Source organism: Saccostrea cucullata, unplaced genomic scaffold, assembly GCF_032062105.1.
Source record: "Saccostrea cucullata isolate Sc308-1 unplaced genomic scaffold, CSIRO_AGI_Scuc_v1 ctg78, whole genome shotgun sequence".
Classification (NCBI taxonomy): Eukaryota; Metazoa; Mollusca; class Bivalvia; order Ostreida; family Ostreidae; genus Saccostrea; species Saccostrea cuccullata.
The window spans coordinates 867340-883626 of record NW_026940638.1 but is presented as its reverse complement, the minus strand read 5'-3'; the positions used below and the strand labels follow the sequence as shown (position 1 = coordinate 883626).

General features: G+C 33.9%; 1 protein-coding gene across 2 annotated transcripts in view; it reads right to left on the bottom strand.

The window, feature by feature from the left end:
• Positions 1-16287, bottom strand: part of LOC134255822 (uncharacterized) — a 47870-nt gene that overhangs the window by 30300 nt on the left and 1283 nt on the right. For both annotated transcript variants that reach the window (XM_062738370.1, XM_062738371.1), the window contains 2 exons: positions 15177-15293; positions 13281-13361 (listed from right to left, as the gene is read on the bottom strand). In XM_062738370.1, the coding sequence (XP_062594354.1) occupies positions 13281-13361; positions 15177-15270 (175 nt within the window). In that variant the 5' untranslated portion in view covers positions 15271-15293. The remainder of the gene's footprint in view (positions 1-13280; positions 13362-15176; positions 15294-16287) is intronic.

The following is a 16287-nucleotide window of genomic DNA, read 5'->3' as shown; positions in this document are numbered from 1 at the left end:
TTAGTTTTACTTTTGGATGTACTTTCTCTGTCCTTCTGTTTGGTCTCTGGATTTTCTCTATTTTTTTGTTTAGAGGCTAGTTCTTTCTCTTTATATTCTTTACTCTGTCTTGCTTTGGTCATACTTCTAAGGTTACTTTCTCTGTCTTTCTGCTTTCTCTCTGGATTTTCTCTGCTTTTTTGTTTAGAGGCTAGTTCTTTCTCTTTAAATTCTTTACTCTGTCTTGCTTTGGTCAAACTTCTAAGGTTACTTTCTCTGTCTTTCTGCTTTCTCTCTGGATTTTCTCTGACAATTTTTTTGGAGGCTAGTTCTTTCTCTTTAAATTCTTTACTCTGTCTTGCTTTGGTCATACTTCTAAGGTTACTTTCTCTGTCTTTCTGCTTTCTCTCTGGATTTTCTCTATTTTTTTGTTTAGAGGCTAGTTCTTTCTCTTTATATTCTTTACTCTGTCTTGCTTTGGTCAAACTTCTAAGGTTACTTTCTCTGTCTTTCTGCTTTCTCTCTGGATTTTCTCTGACAATTTTTTTGGAGGCAAGTTCTTTCTCTTTAAATTCTTTACTCTGTCTTGCTTTGGTCATACTTCTAAGGTTACTTTCCCTGTCCTTCTGTTTTATCAGTGAGTTTTCTCTTCTTTTTCGCATATAATTTCTCATATATTCATTTCGATTTTCTTGTGGTGAATCAGAAGTGATACATTTTCTTGACATATTCTCTTGGAACTCAAAGTACTTATCAATTAAAGATCTTTTGCTTCCCGAATTGGATTCACTTGCTAATTTTGTTACAGACACTGGCTGAATCTCAAACTGGCTTATCATTGATATATTACAACTTTGATAAAATGCAAACATGTAGTTCACGAGTTGATCGATATTACTAAAAGTGATTTTAACAGCCCTACCATCTGCAGATGAAAGACCGTCCTCTCCATGGGAATGCGAATCAAAAAATACAGGACAGTTCTTGTCATTGACATATATTGCTGAGCAAAGTCCTCCAACTATAATTAATCCTTGATTGAATCGTCTAAAGAGTAGCTCAATACCTGCCTTCAAATTATTACTTTGGCACGAGTGGTCCCAATCTATATGAGTTACTGTTCCATAGATCTCTTCATGATAGCATATATCATACTGGTTATCATTGACAAAGACAGACTTGGGAAGTTCTTGAAATTGTAGCATTTTTGATACAAATTGAACAGTTGACTGTAATTCTGCAAGTCTGACTCGATATAAATCATCCGCAGCAAAGAGCACTTCATCAAGTTCTGCTGAAGTAGATGCACTTTGCAAAATGATCGACATCAAAGCATTGCATGTGCACTGAACTCCTCGTGAAAAAGGTGGAAATAAACTACTAGCTTGATTAATCGTTGCAAATAATTTTGTCACAGGCAAGTTTTTGTTAATGAAAGACAAACATGAAGTCTGTTCAGGGCAAGACCCAGAAGACAAATTTGCATTGCTAATACATGTAGTACCCAAAGGCATATTGGCAGAGTTTGTAGTGCCCGAAGGCGAATTTGCACTGTTACTGGTGCCCGAAGGCAATTTTGCACTGTTACTGGTGCCCGAAGGCGAATTTGCACTGTTACTGGTGCCCGAAGGCGAATTTGCACTGTTTCTGGTGCCCGAAGGCGAATTTGCACTGTATCTGGTGCCCGAAGGCAAATCAAGTACTCTTTTTAAGGAGGCAGTATCCCCCCAGTCTTCAGCACTATTTTTTACGTGGCTAGCTTCCACGAGTCTGAAAGGTCCGTCGATTGTTGCGTCAATTGTTGGGTCTTTTGTACTATTTTTTACGTGGCTAGTATCCACGAGTCTATTGTCACTGCTGCCACGACTCTGGTTCCCCATCTTCACCAGTCCCATCCTCCAGTTCTTTTTGCGAGGCATCTTCAAAATATACAAAAAAATTCAATCAGTATTACTATTCTTTCAGAAATACTTGCTTAAATAATATCAATCATATCTCTAAAATAATAAATAAAATTAAATCTGGGCCTAGGATAGGACTTGAGTTGAGAGTTGAAGTTCTGAAATCAAACTAAAAATATGTCCCTATGCATCTGTAAACTTATCTGACTTGTTTTTAATTTAGACTCCTTATTCTATAGACACGTCATTCACGTATAATATATGAATCCTAATTTATACAAAAAACGAGAAATTTATTAGATATCAAAATAGCCCCGGCTGGATTTTTCAAAGGTAATCATGAATATTTTATGGATCTAAGAGAGGAAAGAAATGCTAAAACATTTTTATTGCAAATGTAATTGCTCATTATATTTTTCATAAATCAAACGAAGGTGCAGCCGAATAAAAAAAAAAAACAGACTACATATACAGACCAGACACGAATTAAGAACTTTTTCTGTTTCTGTCAGTGACCTTGAACTGCATAAATGACCCTGGTTCAAAGTCATGGTACAACCTCAGGTCATTAGCAATGTTTCTGTGAAGCAGAAAATTCAATTTTTTTCATAATAAAGATATTCAACAAACATGAATTATACAACTTTTCTTCCAGTGACCTTGAACTTCCCTGATAACCTTGACCCAAGGTCATGAGCAATCTTTGTGTATAGGAACTTACCAAGTTTATTCATAAAAAAAAATATAGACCGGACACAAATTATGAAAGTTTTCATCCAGTGACCTTGAACTTCCCCTAAATGACCTTGGGTTTGACCCAAGGTCATGACACACCCTTTCGTCATAAGCAATATTTGTGTGAATTGAGAACCTACCAAGTTTATCCATAAGAAAAATATGGACCAAAAACGAATTATGATTTTTTTCTTCCAGTGACCTTGAACTTCCCTGATGACCTTGACTCAAGGTCATGAGCAATCTTTGTGTATAGGAACTTACCAAGTTTATCCATAAGAAAAATATGGACCGGACACAAATTATGACATTTTTCTTCCAGTGACCTTGAACTTCCCCCAAATGACCTTGACCCAAGGTCATGACACACCCTTTCGTCATGAGCAATATTTGTGTGAATTGAGAACCTACCAAGTTTATCCATAAGAAAGATATGGGCTGGACATGATTTATGAAATTTTTCTTCCAGTGACCTTGAACTTCCCCAACTGACCTTGGGTCAAGGTCATGACACACCCTTAGGTCATGGGCAATCTTTGTGTGGAGTAGTAGATTCTAATGTTCCTCCGTAAGAAAGATATGGACCGGACACATTTGCATAGACAGACAGACGGGACAGCTAGACAGACTTCATTTGCGTTGGTATAAATATAGATCAGATCCAGCATCCCAAGTTTAGTGGACAATGACTTCTTGTAGTATATACCCTATATGCAATATTTTTGCAAAAAGAACCAAGTTCAACAGCTGTTATTTCCCTCAAATAAATGTATCAGAAAATCAGAATTCAAATAATAACATGTACATCTCTCATTTATGTCAACCTCTCTGATATATGTGAAATCCATCTACAAAAGAAAAAAGTTTAAAAAACTTAAGCACTATCTGGACTTCAGGGATTGAAATAATTGATGTCCGATGGTCTGGAACCATATTCTTTCAAATTTTTAATCTAGCCTAATACATTGTAGAAGGCATGTGCCCTTTTATCAGTGTTTTTGTTCCCTGCTAAAAGAGACAGATATTAATATTTGGTCAGTCTGTCGTGAAATTTTACACAGCCTACTCCATATGGCCCAAGATAGATCCCTTTTGATTTTGAGGTCAAAGTTCATTTACATAATTCAACAAGATGTGTTTGTGAAACACTATGCGCCCGGTGGCAACAAAGTTGGTGACCCTATAAGAAGTTGAAAACCATTGTTATTCCATGAAAAGAAAATATCCTTATTCATGATGTCGTTATAAATCTAGTGTCATCAGACTAGGCTGTGCAGCCTGTGTAAACAAGGTGTTTATATTGATGTCGCTCGTAAAATATCGTGTATATTTTTTTAATTTTAAAAATTAAATCCATAATGGTCTGAACATAAATATTATTGCATACAAATTAACGTGTGACCATAAACATACGATTAAAATTCAAAATCTGTATTTTAGTGTTATCATGAAATTAGAGTTATGTCAGACTGGCCCATGCGGCTTTCATATACAAGGTATTCACACCTATACTGTTCATTATATAGTATGCATTGTTTAAATTTTGTGTATTATTTACTAAATCATAGTCTATATCAAGATATTACCATAAACATTTGCCATTGCAAACATTACTAGGAAAATTTAGCATTTGCCCACAGACTTTTTGAACAATCCTGGTACATATTACATATCACTGCATATATATCCATATTTTGATTGCAATAGACGAGTTTCACATTTTAAAGAGTTGTCTTCCATTTTTGGCATAATGCTAATTTTTCCCACTTTGTCCTTTGCAAGTTACCTATCGTAAATCTGGAAATTTTTACGTCGATTTATCTTTGCGTATTTGGGTCAAAAAGCTGATAATTAATTTTTACGCTTTAAAATTTTTTAAATTGTCACTGGTGCTACAAATAAGAATCTCGATTTTCATCTCAGTTTATGTTATCGCCCATGTTGATACATGGTTAGATAAATCAACTGGTCTCTCTTTCTAGGCAAAATAATTCAAAAACAAGATGTGTTTGTGAAACACTATGTGCCCGGCGGCAACAAAGTTCAAAAAATCTATTTTTAGCATATTGGTCATAGTCAAGGTCACAAGGTCATTGACCATGGTGTCATTTGTAAGAACTTAATCAGTGGAGTATACATCCCAAATATGAAGTCCCTATCTCCTATGGTTCAAAAGTTATGGCAAAAAGTGTAAAAAGCTATTTTTAGCATATAGGTCACAGTCAGGGTCACAAGGTCATTGACCTTGATGTTATTTGAAAGGACTTTATTAGTGGAATATGCATACCAAATATGAAGTCCCTATCTCCTATGGTTAAAAAGTAATGACAAACAGTGGAAAAAGCTATTTTTAGCATATAGGTCACAGTCAAGGTCACAAGGTCATTGACCTTGATGTCATTTGAAAGGACTTTATTAGTGGAGTATGCATACCAAATATGAAGTCCCTATCTCCTATGCTTAAAAAGTTATGACAAACAGTGGAAAAAGCTATTTTTAGCATGTAGGTCACAGTCAAGGTCACAAGGTCATTGACCTTGATGTCATTTGAAAGGACTTTATTAGTGGAGTACGCATACCAAATATGAAGTCTCTATCTCTTATTGTTCAAAAGTTATGTCCAAGGTTAAAGCTGACAACAGACAAACAGACAAACAGATAAACAGACAAACAGACAGGACAAAAACAATATAAGCCCGGGATCTATCGATCCGGGCGCATAAAAAAATACCGTCTCAGTGCTTGTCAAACCGTTGGACAATATTGCATTTGATGAGGGCAATTTTCACGCACTGGTAATTAGCTTGTAATTACAGCAGTATAAACAGATTTCTTTTTACAAAGGACCAGTGCTTACCTGAGTTAACCAAGTTGAAAATAGACACCAACTGTCAGAAAAAAAATTCTTTACATGTCGATTTATTTTTAAGAAATATACTTTTGCGAATGCAATGCACCTGCAAATGTGCTAAAAATTTATCTACAGTAGAAATTTCCAGATTTTCGGTAATAATATTTTTAATCTTCAAACGTAATCGAATAATTTCGATTTGTACCTGACGTGTATTGCCAGAGTATGGAGTAATATGATTAACGTAATGAACATATTCATACAGAATTTATTTCTAAGATACTGACTGAAGTTGGTAAGATAATAAACGGTTAACAGTGACTTACGCCGATTGACCCATGACTGATCCCGCACAGTCGGGGGAATAACTTTTTTAAATGTGAAAGTTGTCTGTCAACATCCCCTTTGATCAAAGGTAATCATACACTTCAAAGAAAATTTGATGCAGCATTTAAAAAAATTATTTGTTTTGCAAGCTTCAAATAAAGTAATTGTTATAATATTTCAGATAAAGAAACATATGCATATATGTCATGTTTTACTCTGCATCATTCCTACTACACAGGGTCAATGTAGTGCTTACATAGAGAACATCAATACACATACAAGTCACAACTCACAACATATATATATAGGTGTCGTTTTCAGTAAGTGCCATTTTCACTAGGTACTTTTCGAATGATTAGGCCTAAATTAAAATTTTGTTTGTTTGCCCTTAGCCGATCGACCCACGAAAATAAGCCCGACTCAAAATATTTTATTGTACTTTTCATTTACAAATTTTTTCATTTGATTTGTTTCTTGTCCATTTTTTTTTCACATAAAAACATAAATGCTTTGATTTGTGTTAATGATTGACATTAGGAACTGAATGAAGTGTTTGACATGGTAGCGGTAAGAAAAAAACACTCGCAGAGATATATTTGATCTTGTTGATCATGTTGATGAATGCGCTGACTACCACGTTTATAAAGTTAACATGACTGCCGGTCGTTTGGAGCATGCTACTTATCGATTTCAAAATAAATTTCGCCAACATCACTGACAAAAATAAAATTGTCATACTTTAATTTAATTACCAAATCCAAGTGGAAAGAGCACAAAAGTAGTTTTTAAATTTGAAAACAACGAAGGATGTCATGCTTTGTTGATATTTCGACCGCCATGATTAAATTTGGGGTCAGACTAATAAAAGGAAACGCACAATATTGCGAGGTTTTACTATACTAAGGAAAATATTTCTTGTCTAGACAGTATGTAAACGTTTAAATAAGACCTGTCATACAAGTCTCATTTTTAAATAAAAACAACTTTAAAAATGTGAAATCCCAAGAATATATTAATGCAATTAATGAAAGGTTATAGTATTCCAGATTTGTTTAATAGGTACTAGTACATTTTGTTCCATGATTTTGTAGCAAATGTTCCAATTACAAGGAATATGTATGCAGCAATATTGAATTTCTAAAATTTTAGTAGTACAGTTGTAATTTGATGTCAAAAAGAAAAAAAATAAAATATTTTTCCTACCTACCTACCCATTGCTAAAAATCTGGGTCGGTAAAGGGCAAACAAACAATATTTTAATTTAGGCCTTATAGTTATAACGTTCCTACCAATCAACGCCATTATTTTCTTTAGAGCAGGTCCAGTACAATCAGTACCTGAGGTAGGTAAATAAAGCTACGTAGGTAATTCTACCTACGTAGCTAAATGTACTGATTGTACTGGACCTGTAGAGATAATCCGAACTACATATTTCATCACGTTTCAAATTCAGAGCACATTTTCGATATAAATGCAAAAAAAACAACATATTTAATACCCAGTAAAAATAATTTATTATGACATATATAAATTTCTCGAACCAGCAATCCTTTAACACAGTTGAAATTATGTCACTTCAAAATCGATTGAGAAATCGATATATTCGCAAAAGCATTTCACATTCCATGCTGTTTAAACTTAAAATCTACAAACAATCATACCCACCCTTCGTAATGCAAACTCTTAAACCTAAAAAAAACAAATTAAATCGTGTAATGACGCTTGACTTTCTCCGAAGACTTTCCTGAGTTGCCGGAAGACGCTGTAATGGCCGATTACATTTGCGCATGTGTGAGATATTCTAAATCAAAAAGTGTGTCGGCGTCGCATCTATATTTCCGGAATATCAAAATCAGTTGGAAAAAAATCTCTCGGATGCAATATTGAATTTTATACATTGACAAACAACATTATTACAAACATTTTCCTACTGCATATTCCAATAGGTAATTTACTATAAAGATTTCCAAATGCACCATGCTTTATTCCATACTATTATACAACTAAACTTCAATATAGGATGAAAAGAGCCCCGCCCTAACTCCAGAAACCCTGACCCTGGGGCCATGAATTTCACAATTTTGGTAAAGGGCTCAATGCTGATTAAAATCATGCCAACAATTTGACTGCTTGATGTCCAGGAGTAAAGAAGAAGATTTTTAAAGAATGCATTAATTTTATTGGTTTTGGCCCCACCCCTCAGGCTCCAGGGGGACAGGGGCCATGAATTTCATATTATTTGTTTCCCTTTACCCATAGATGCTTTGTGCCAAAATTGGCTGAAATTGGTTTTGTAGTTTTGGAGAAAAAGCTGAAAATGTTCAAATTTCATTACATAATCAATGTAGACACCCCCACCCCAAAACCCTTCACCCCAGGGCAACAAATTTCACAATTTTGAAAAAGGCACCCTTGATCATCATAACCATGCACCTAGTTTATCTGCTTTATTCACAGGGGGAAAGAAGAAGATTTCTAAGAATTTTACATTTTCGATATATGATCAACAGAGCCCCGCCCTAACTCCAGAACCCCTGACCCTAGGGCCATGAATTTCACAATTTTGGTAAAGGGCTCAATGTTGATTAAAATTATGCCAACAGTTTGACTGCTTGATGTCCAGGAGTAATGAAGAAGATTTTTAAAAATTGCATTAATTTTAGTGGTTTTGGCCCCACCCCTCAGGCCCCAGGGGGGCAGGGATCATGAAATTCACAATTTTTGTTCCCCTTCACCCATAGATGCTTTGTGCCAAATTTGGTTGAAATTGGTTCAGTGGTTGCAGAGAAGAAGCTGAAAATGTTCAAATGTTAACACACGACACACGACACACGTCACACGACACACGACGGACGACGGACGACGACGGACGAAAACGGATAGCAATAGGTCACCTGAGTAACTCAGGTGACCTAAAAATTAATGTGATATTGTTATAAATGTATAATAACACATTTCAATAATGTTAGTTACCCTTACACTTGATCTAGTTGTTCTAGTGGATTGAATTGTTTTGAATAATTTTCACATTTTAAATAATTGATAGCTTTGATTGCCAGGGATAAACAAAGTTTGAAGACCTCAGTTATTATTACTTCATTTCAATGATTGAACGAGATGCCGCTACAGACATATTAAGCTTGGAGTTGTACTGAATGATTATCTGATTCAAAGTCTGTTAAATCATCTAAGCTTAAAATATTATTAGGAAACCAGCAATTTACTGGACATTCCACAAATTAACTAGTAATTATAGAGTATGTAAATAGTTATTCTCTTTGACTTTAATATATTTTGAGGGCTAAAAATGAAAAGATAACAAAAGCCATTGTGAAGTAGTGATAGACAAATTTATATTTAATTTTGTCTTCTTTGTGTGTCAACTTCTTTATCTTTAGTATAAAAATCCTCAAAATCCTCTGACAATATTGTATTTGTGTATAGCAAAACTCACTTTTAAAAAAGTCGCTGGGACCTATGAAATTTTTTTGCTATATCTGTAATTTGTTATGACCATTTAAAAAATTCATTAAACATATATTATAGCTGGGGATCCAAGATGAATTTGCTATATCCGCGTTTGTACTAAGGGAGTTTTACTGTATTGTTAATAATGTTCATATACAGTATATTTGTGTATTACAACTACCAATGAGTAACACATGCACATATTAAAGCTGACATGAATTCTTAAATACGCAACATTTTCATCTATGTACGACTTGTTTCATACCAACTATAGCCGTATTCCGCCATATTTCTTTCAGATACCTTGTCTGATTGTAACGATGTATACCCCAATGCGCTCGTTACACTTGAATGATTTTTTGGATTGGGTATCGACTTGTGCACATCTCCGATGGTAAAGCATATGAGAACACATGAGGTGATCAAGACATTTCAAAAACAAAATAAACAACATAATAATCATATTTTTGATTGATTATTGATTTGAATCAAAAGAAAAAAAATGCAAGTTTGGAAGAGAAATTTAGATGCATGAGTACGTATTCTTACAGTGCGCCAATTTATGCAGAATAAACTTGAAATGAAAAGCAGTAAAATTTGCAAACACATTTTGAAATTATATCATTTGAATGGAACAAAACAACCAACGTCTTTGATTTGCAGGTCCTATGCAATTGATGCATATCGAGAAAACACCTGTAAACGTACCCATACCTGGTAATAAGGTTACTGCATCGGTTCGAAAATGTGCATAAGTCAAGTGAAATACACCCTGAATTCCATTTATTGAAATATGCATCACAAAAATGAAATAAACTCCATAAAAGCTCAATAGTAAACACACTGTCATTACTCCGTACACACTAGCACGACGATACACTTAGTCCGTGCTGATCAGATTTTGGTCAGGGAAAATATCAAAAGTGGAAAGAGAAGTTATTTGGTATTTGCGCGGCTGAAAGGGGAGGGGGGGGGGGTATTATAACTGATGTTCATAAGCTATAATTGTAAATTGTTTATCTACATGTAGTTCTAATATACATTCTAGACAAAGTCATGTATATATAGTCTGCAGTTGGTTTGCGTGGCAAAATTCATTTGTCAATTAATATAACTGATTATTTTAGTACTAATCTCAAATCTAAACAAAGTAATTTGATGTACGGCTATAATTTACTTCAAATCTTAAAAGCAATTAACCAGAATACAAATTTTTATGTGTACATCTATACATTCTTTAACACATACACACACGGAGAAAGGCCATCCCCTGTTCAGATTGATATTAAGGCATTTGATTTTTTGGACGGGGGGGGGGGGGGGGGGCATACAAAAATAATTGACATGACCGTTATTTAAATATTCTTGGAAGACAGACATTTCTGCCAAATTCAGTTTTGAGATTTTTTTTTTTTGAAATGTGTCACTCCCACCACAAAGTATGTGCATTTTGAGGAATGTAACTGTTTTATAATTATGTTGTTACAGGAAGTATTTCGAGATTTCAGTATCCCTGCCTGATAGTCTAGGTATTTTTTTTATATATATAAATAATTTCTGTAGGTGAATTTGGGAGATAATTTTAAAAGCTAGGGTAGGGATACTTGACACTGGTTGAATACGGATAATTATTATTTATTCTTTTGTATATTGAACTCTCTCTCTCTCTCTGTCTGTAACCACCCATTGGGGCAATGATAGGTATAAAATCCTACGCACTTTGTGCTGTACCATTTATTATGCCTTAGGACAGATCAAGGATTTTTTTCAGGCGGGATGTCGAAACTTCATGAATTGAATAATAATTTTACTTTGGACAGGAAATTAACCCAAACGCCCAAATTGAAAGAGAAATTAGACGTACATGTATTATGAGCAATGAACTCACTAAATGATACCCCCTGCCTCCCATATGGTTATAATGGCAAAGTCCATATTTCGCTAAACCCATACGTGTCAGATCAAAAAGTGAAATATGAGGTGCATAATGGTAATCTGTAATAAACTTAAGATTCTTTGAAAGTTTCATTAAATTTCTCTAAGTGATGTAACAGGATTTGCGGATAAGAGATGGTTACCCCAAAGCGTAACAGACAGACGAACGGACATAACGATTACCTCCCACTTTTCAGGCGGGGGATATAATAAACGTGAAATATAAATCACAGGAATGGGAACATTGGGAACTTTCTCGAATACCTTCTCAAACGTATACATGTGTCGAACTTGGACAACAGACAAGAAAATTTTTAAAAGGCTAGTTTTAGGTAGAATGTGGAATTCTCACGAGGAGTTTACTCTCTTCCTATATGCTTTTTCTAATAATCATTACTTATTTATGTCTAGAAATTTAATTTACATTAAATTCTTTTTTCATTATCATTGTACCAAAGAATCAAACTCGTTTATTATACCCCACGCGTGAGGTATTATGTTTTTGACCAATCAGTCAGTCTTTTTTTTTTTTTTTTTTTTTTGGTCAGCGCAACTTTTCATAAACCACTGTACAGAGTTTTGTCGAACTTTGCAGATATTTATAGGAGAAAATGTGTGTGTAGATTTGCACATCATCAGGAAATTCCGAATTCTCTATTTTTCTGGAATTTCCGCACTTTTACATTTAGATTTTGGCCATATCTTGAATATAGAGGTGAGCAGTTTGTCAGCGCAACTCCTCATAAACCGCTGCACACAATTTCATCAATCTTTGCAGATATTTAGGACACAATGTGTATAGATGTGCATATTACAAGGAAATTACGATTCCTTTATTTTTTTCTGGGAATTTCAGCACTACTTCGACTTTTGGGGGAGCGTGGGGTATGTGAACGTGCTCACTTTTTCTTTCATAGTGCAAAATTAAATAACTTTAAATCAAATTATATTAGGTCTAATAAAGCCAATACACAATATTTATTTGATAATAATTGATCATAAAGAAATCCAATCTGTTTCAGACGTTTTTCTTACATTATTTTTATGAGAGTGTTATGCATGTTTTATTACCCCCCCCCCCCATTTCACGGGAAAATATCTTCAAAAGGTGAATGATTCGTAATAATGCCTGCTTTTTTTAATGAATTTGATGAAGTTAAACCATGTACTTAATCGTAAATTTTATTTACAACATGTACAGACAAGAGTAATGTTTATTTTTGAAAAATTACTTGCATTTTTTTTTCAATAAACCCCACTGAGCTTTCAACCTTTGATATTTTCCCTGACCAAATAAAATGATCGGCATGGGCCACGTGTCCAAGCATCTTTTACTGTTGAGTTAGCAATGGATTACATGACTTCTGAGATGCATTTTTCAATAAAAGTAAAATAGGATAATTCTTTCGACATGTGCACATCCCTGTAACGATAGCAGTAGTCAGGTAAATGTTTTTATCACTGCGTTTGACGCGTTTTCTCGACCTGCATGGGTGTTTGATGTACATGTATTTATTCCGTGTTAGTTTATTTTCTATATTGCAGCAAATGCATTCAAAAATAATTTAATTCTCTGTATAGTTCTATTTTTTTGTTGAATTTTTACTTTTCAAACATGTATTTGGTCAGTTTATGGACTTCTAAAAACTTTGTTATCGGAGATGTGTACATGTCGACAGTCAGGCTAGAAAATCACTCAAGTGAAGCAATCGTACAAGGCTATATATAGCAGGTACAGGTGACCGAAAATTTTCAATTAAATATGGCGGAATCGAAGAAATATGGCGGACAAAGGCGTACAGGAATGTAGTAAGTCGTACAAAGATGAAAAATGATGGCTTTTTAAGAGTTCATGTCAGCTTTAACCAAACTAAAGATCTTGATTTTGCTAAAAGTTAAATTACTTTAATTAGGTCAATATCAATTATTGCCGCTTGTGCAACAAATAATGTTTTACTTCTGATTAAGATTAAATAGATGATGGTCTAATTGATTTTCCCTATGCCTTGAGTGATGTTAATTGCACATCCCTGCTGGATAACAGTAGGTTAGCTTAGCAGCACTTGTCATCCAAAAACTATTACCTGGATCAGTATTTTCTTGAATTTGAAGCAAGGATGCATGCTGTAGAGTTGAACATCCTGCACCAGTTCTAGTTATGGTTCCTGAAATAGAAAAAAAATTAAAAACTTCAAATTCAACTCCATTTATCAGAAAATTGAAAATATGAATACTCAAAATTTAACTTAATTCATTAAAAAATAGAAAAAATTAAAAACTTGAAATTCAACTCCATTTATTATATACAACAGGTCCAAGGGCCACATCGCTCACCTGAGTAATTTTGATGATGCAGTTCTTTACCAGATTTTCCCTCTTGTCATATCTATTGTGGCCTCTTGCCCCGTCCCTTGTCATGATTTTAATATTTCAGAATCTACACTATCCCATGATGCTTCTACAAAAGTGTCAGCTTTTCTGGCCCAGTAGTTCTTGAGAAGAAATTTTTAAAAGATTTTTCCAATATATTTCTATGTAAAGCTTGGATTCCCTTTTGTGGCCCCGGCCAACCCCTGCGGTCATGATTTGAACAAACTTGAATCTACACTACCTAAGGATGCTTCCACATTAATATGCTGAATCATGCCTTTGCTATTCTTGAGAAGAAGATTTTTAAAGAATTTTCCTGTATATTTCTTTGTAAAACTTTGATCAGCTATTGTGGCCCCACCCTACCTCTAGGGGTCATGATCTGAACAAATTTGAATCTATACTACCTGAGGATAAAAAATTCTTTTGATAACTGCATCAATAGAATCTAGAGTTCGCTTGCACTAAGCAGTCGGGACTACTTTGGCAGTCTTTACATGATTGTATATTCCCGCTTCCAGGTAACTTTTTGAAGGAATAATTAAATAGTTTTACTTTAATAAATATTTTCCTGAATTTCAAAACCTGTCTGTTGCGTTCCTGACTTATTTTCTACTTTCGTTTCTTTTTTAATTATCCCCCTTTGCTAAACAAATGAATCGTCTGCATAACAACAATACAGTTTTGGGAAAGAAGGAAAGGAATTGGCATACATTTGTTAAATGTTTGACTTTGAGATATCTGTTATGAACAATAGAACTCTGAAGAAATGATATTTTTATGCTACCAACGCATGTAAAACTTAAAAATCTGTTAAACCTTGGGAAACGATTGGTTGAGAAAAACGACACTGTAAGTGAGGATGGAATTCTTTTAATCTTAAATAGTCGGTAGCAGACTCTTTCAGTTTTTACAGCATTGACAGGTTGTAAAACGTATTTATATGTTCAGTTTGAAATTCAGATGAAAAAATGCGCAAATGAAATCCAAAATTTCTGTGACATAGAACTGTTAGAATATTTGAGTAGCTCCCCTTTACACTTACGAACTAAGATAACTTACCGGGGAAATATACCCACTGGGATAACAGAACAGGTACGGGTTTTTTTGTGTTAAAGAAATAAATTATCTCAGAGAACGTTAGTAATGACACAACAATATTTGAGAACTTTTTTTTCGTTAGAGCCATTTTGAATATCAGCAACGTTAACGTTGTTGTGATGTATTTGTGTGCACTGTTTTTGATGCATAAAATTAATAGAAAGGTAAAAGAAAGTTACATTTTATAAATTTAAAACCATAATGATAAGAAATGATTTTAATATTTTTTTCTTTGATCGATGTATCAAAGAAAAAATTTGGATGGAAAACTTTTTCATCGATGCGCTACGCACACTGATGAAGTTTTCCGTCCAATTTTTTTCTTTGATACATCGATCAAAGAAAAAATATTACATTCATTTTATAAGTAAAAGAAACATATGATGTCACTTTATCACTGCAAATTAATTTCATTATTGGCATGCAGTAAAATAAATGTAAATGTTCAAATACAGAGCATTCTGTAATAGGTCATCAAATGGGAATCAGATTTCTAACGTGTTACATACCGACACTGTTTGCCCTAAGCTGCTGGTGGCTCTCAGTAATTGCACTGGAGACAGGCACAATCAAACTGACAATCAGTAACAGCCTACAGTCCATGGCATCACCTCCAGACCTCAAATCTAGACAACAGAAATTCAGAATTAAAATGCATCTTCAAACAGTTTTATGACATGGTTTTGTAATGATCACTAGAGGTAACTAGAATCTCTGCTACCTATGGCATAAAAAATTTTACAATATTCCATCTTTTCCATTTGTGTTGTATAATTTTCCATCTATATTGTATAATTTTCCAATTGCATTGAAAAATTTTGCATTTGTTTTCTATAATTTTTAATTTGTGTTGTAAAATTTCTCTTTGAGTTGTAAAATTTTCTTTGTGTTCTAAATTTTTCGTTTGTATTGTCAAGTTTTCATTTGTATTATGATTTTTTATTTGTATTGTATCATTGTTATTTGTACTCTATAATTTTCCATTTGTATTGAATACTTTTCCATTTGTATGGTATATATGATTAATCATAGATTTTTTCTGAGCTGCAAAACTGTAGCTCTCTGCTTGAGAAAATTTGGACAGATAAAAAGACTTTTCCTATGTATTCCCATATAAAACTTTGATCAGCCATTGTGTAACCACTCTACCACAGGGGTAATAATTTGAACAAACTTGAACCTACAGTACCTGCATGCTTCCATCTAAATATGACCAATCATGGTTTTGATGTTCTTGGGAAGAAGATTTTTCTTAATTCATATGTATTCCTATGTAAAACTTTGATCAACCATTGTTGCCCCGCCCTTAATGGAAGCACTTAATGGAATTTGATCTCATGACCAACCCATATCTGTATCCCGATAGATGTTTAAAAATGATACCTTATTTCTTATATTTATATAATATGACATCCAAGGAATTTGTATTGATACGGTTATACATGTTGCTTTCAGTAGTGTTGTATAAAGGGAAACATCTGCAAATGTAAATATTAAGATATACACATCGTTAGATTGTTTGAATTGAAGTACAGCAAGAATATTATATGACTTTACTTTTCAGTACATATTTTTAGTTCATCAGCATATCTTAATTTTAACCTCTCACAAGTTACTTTC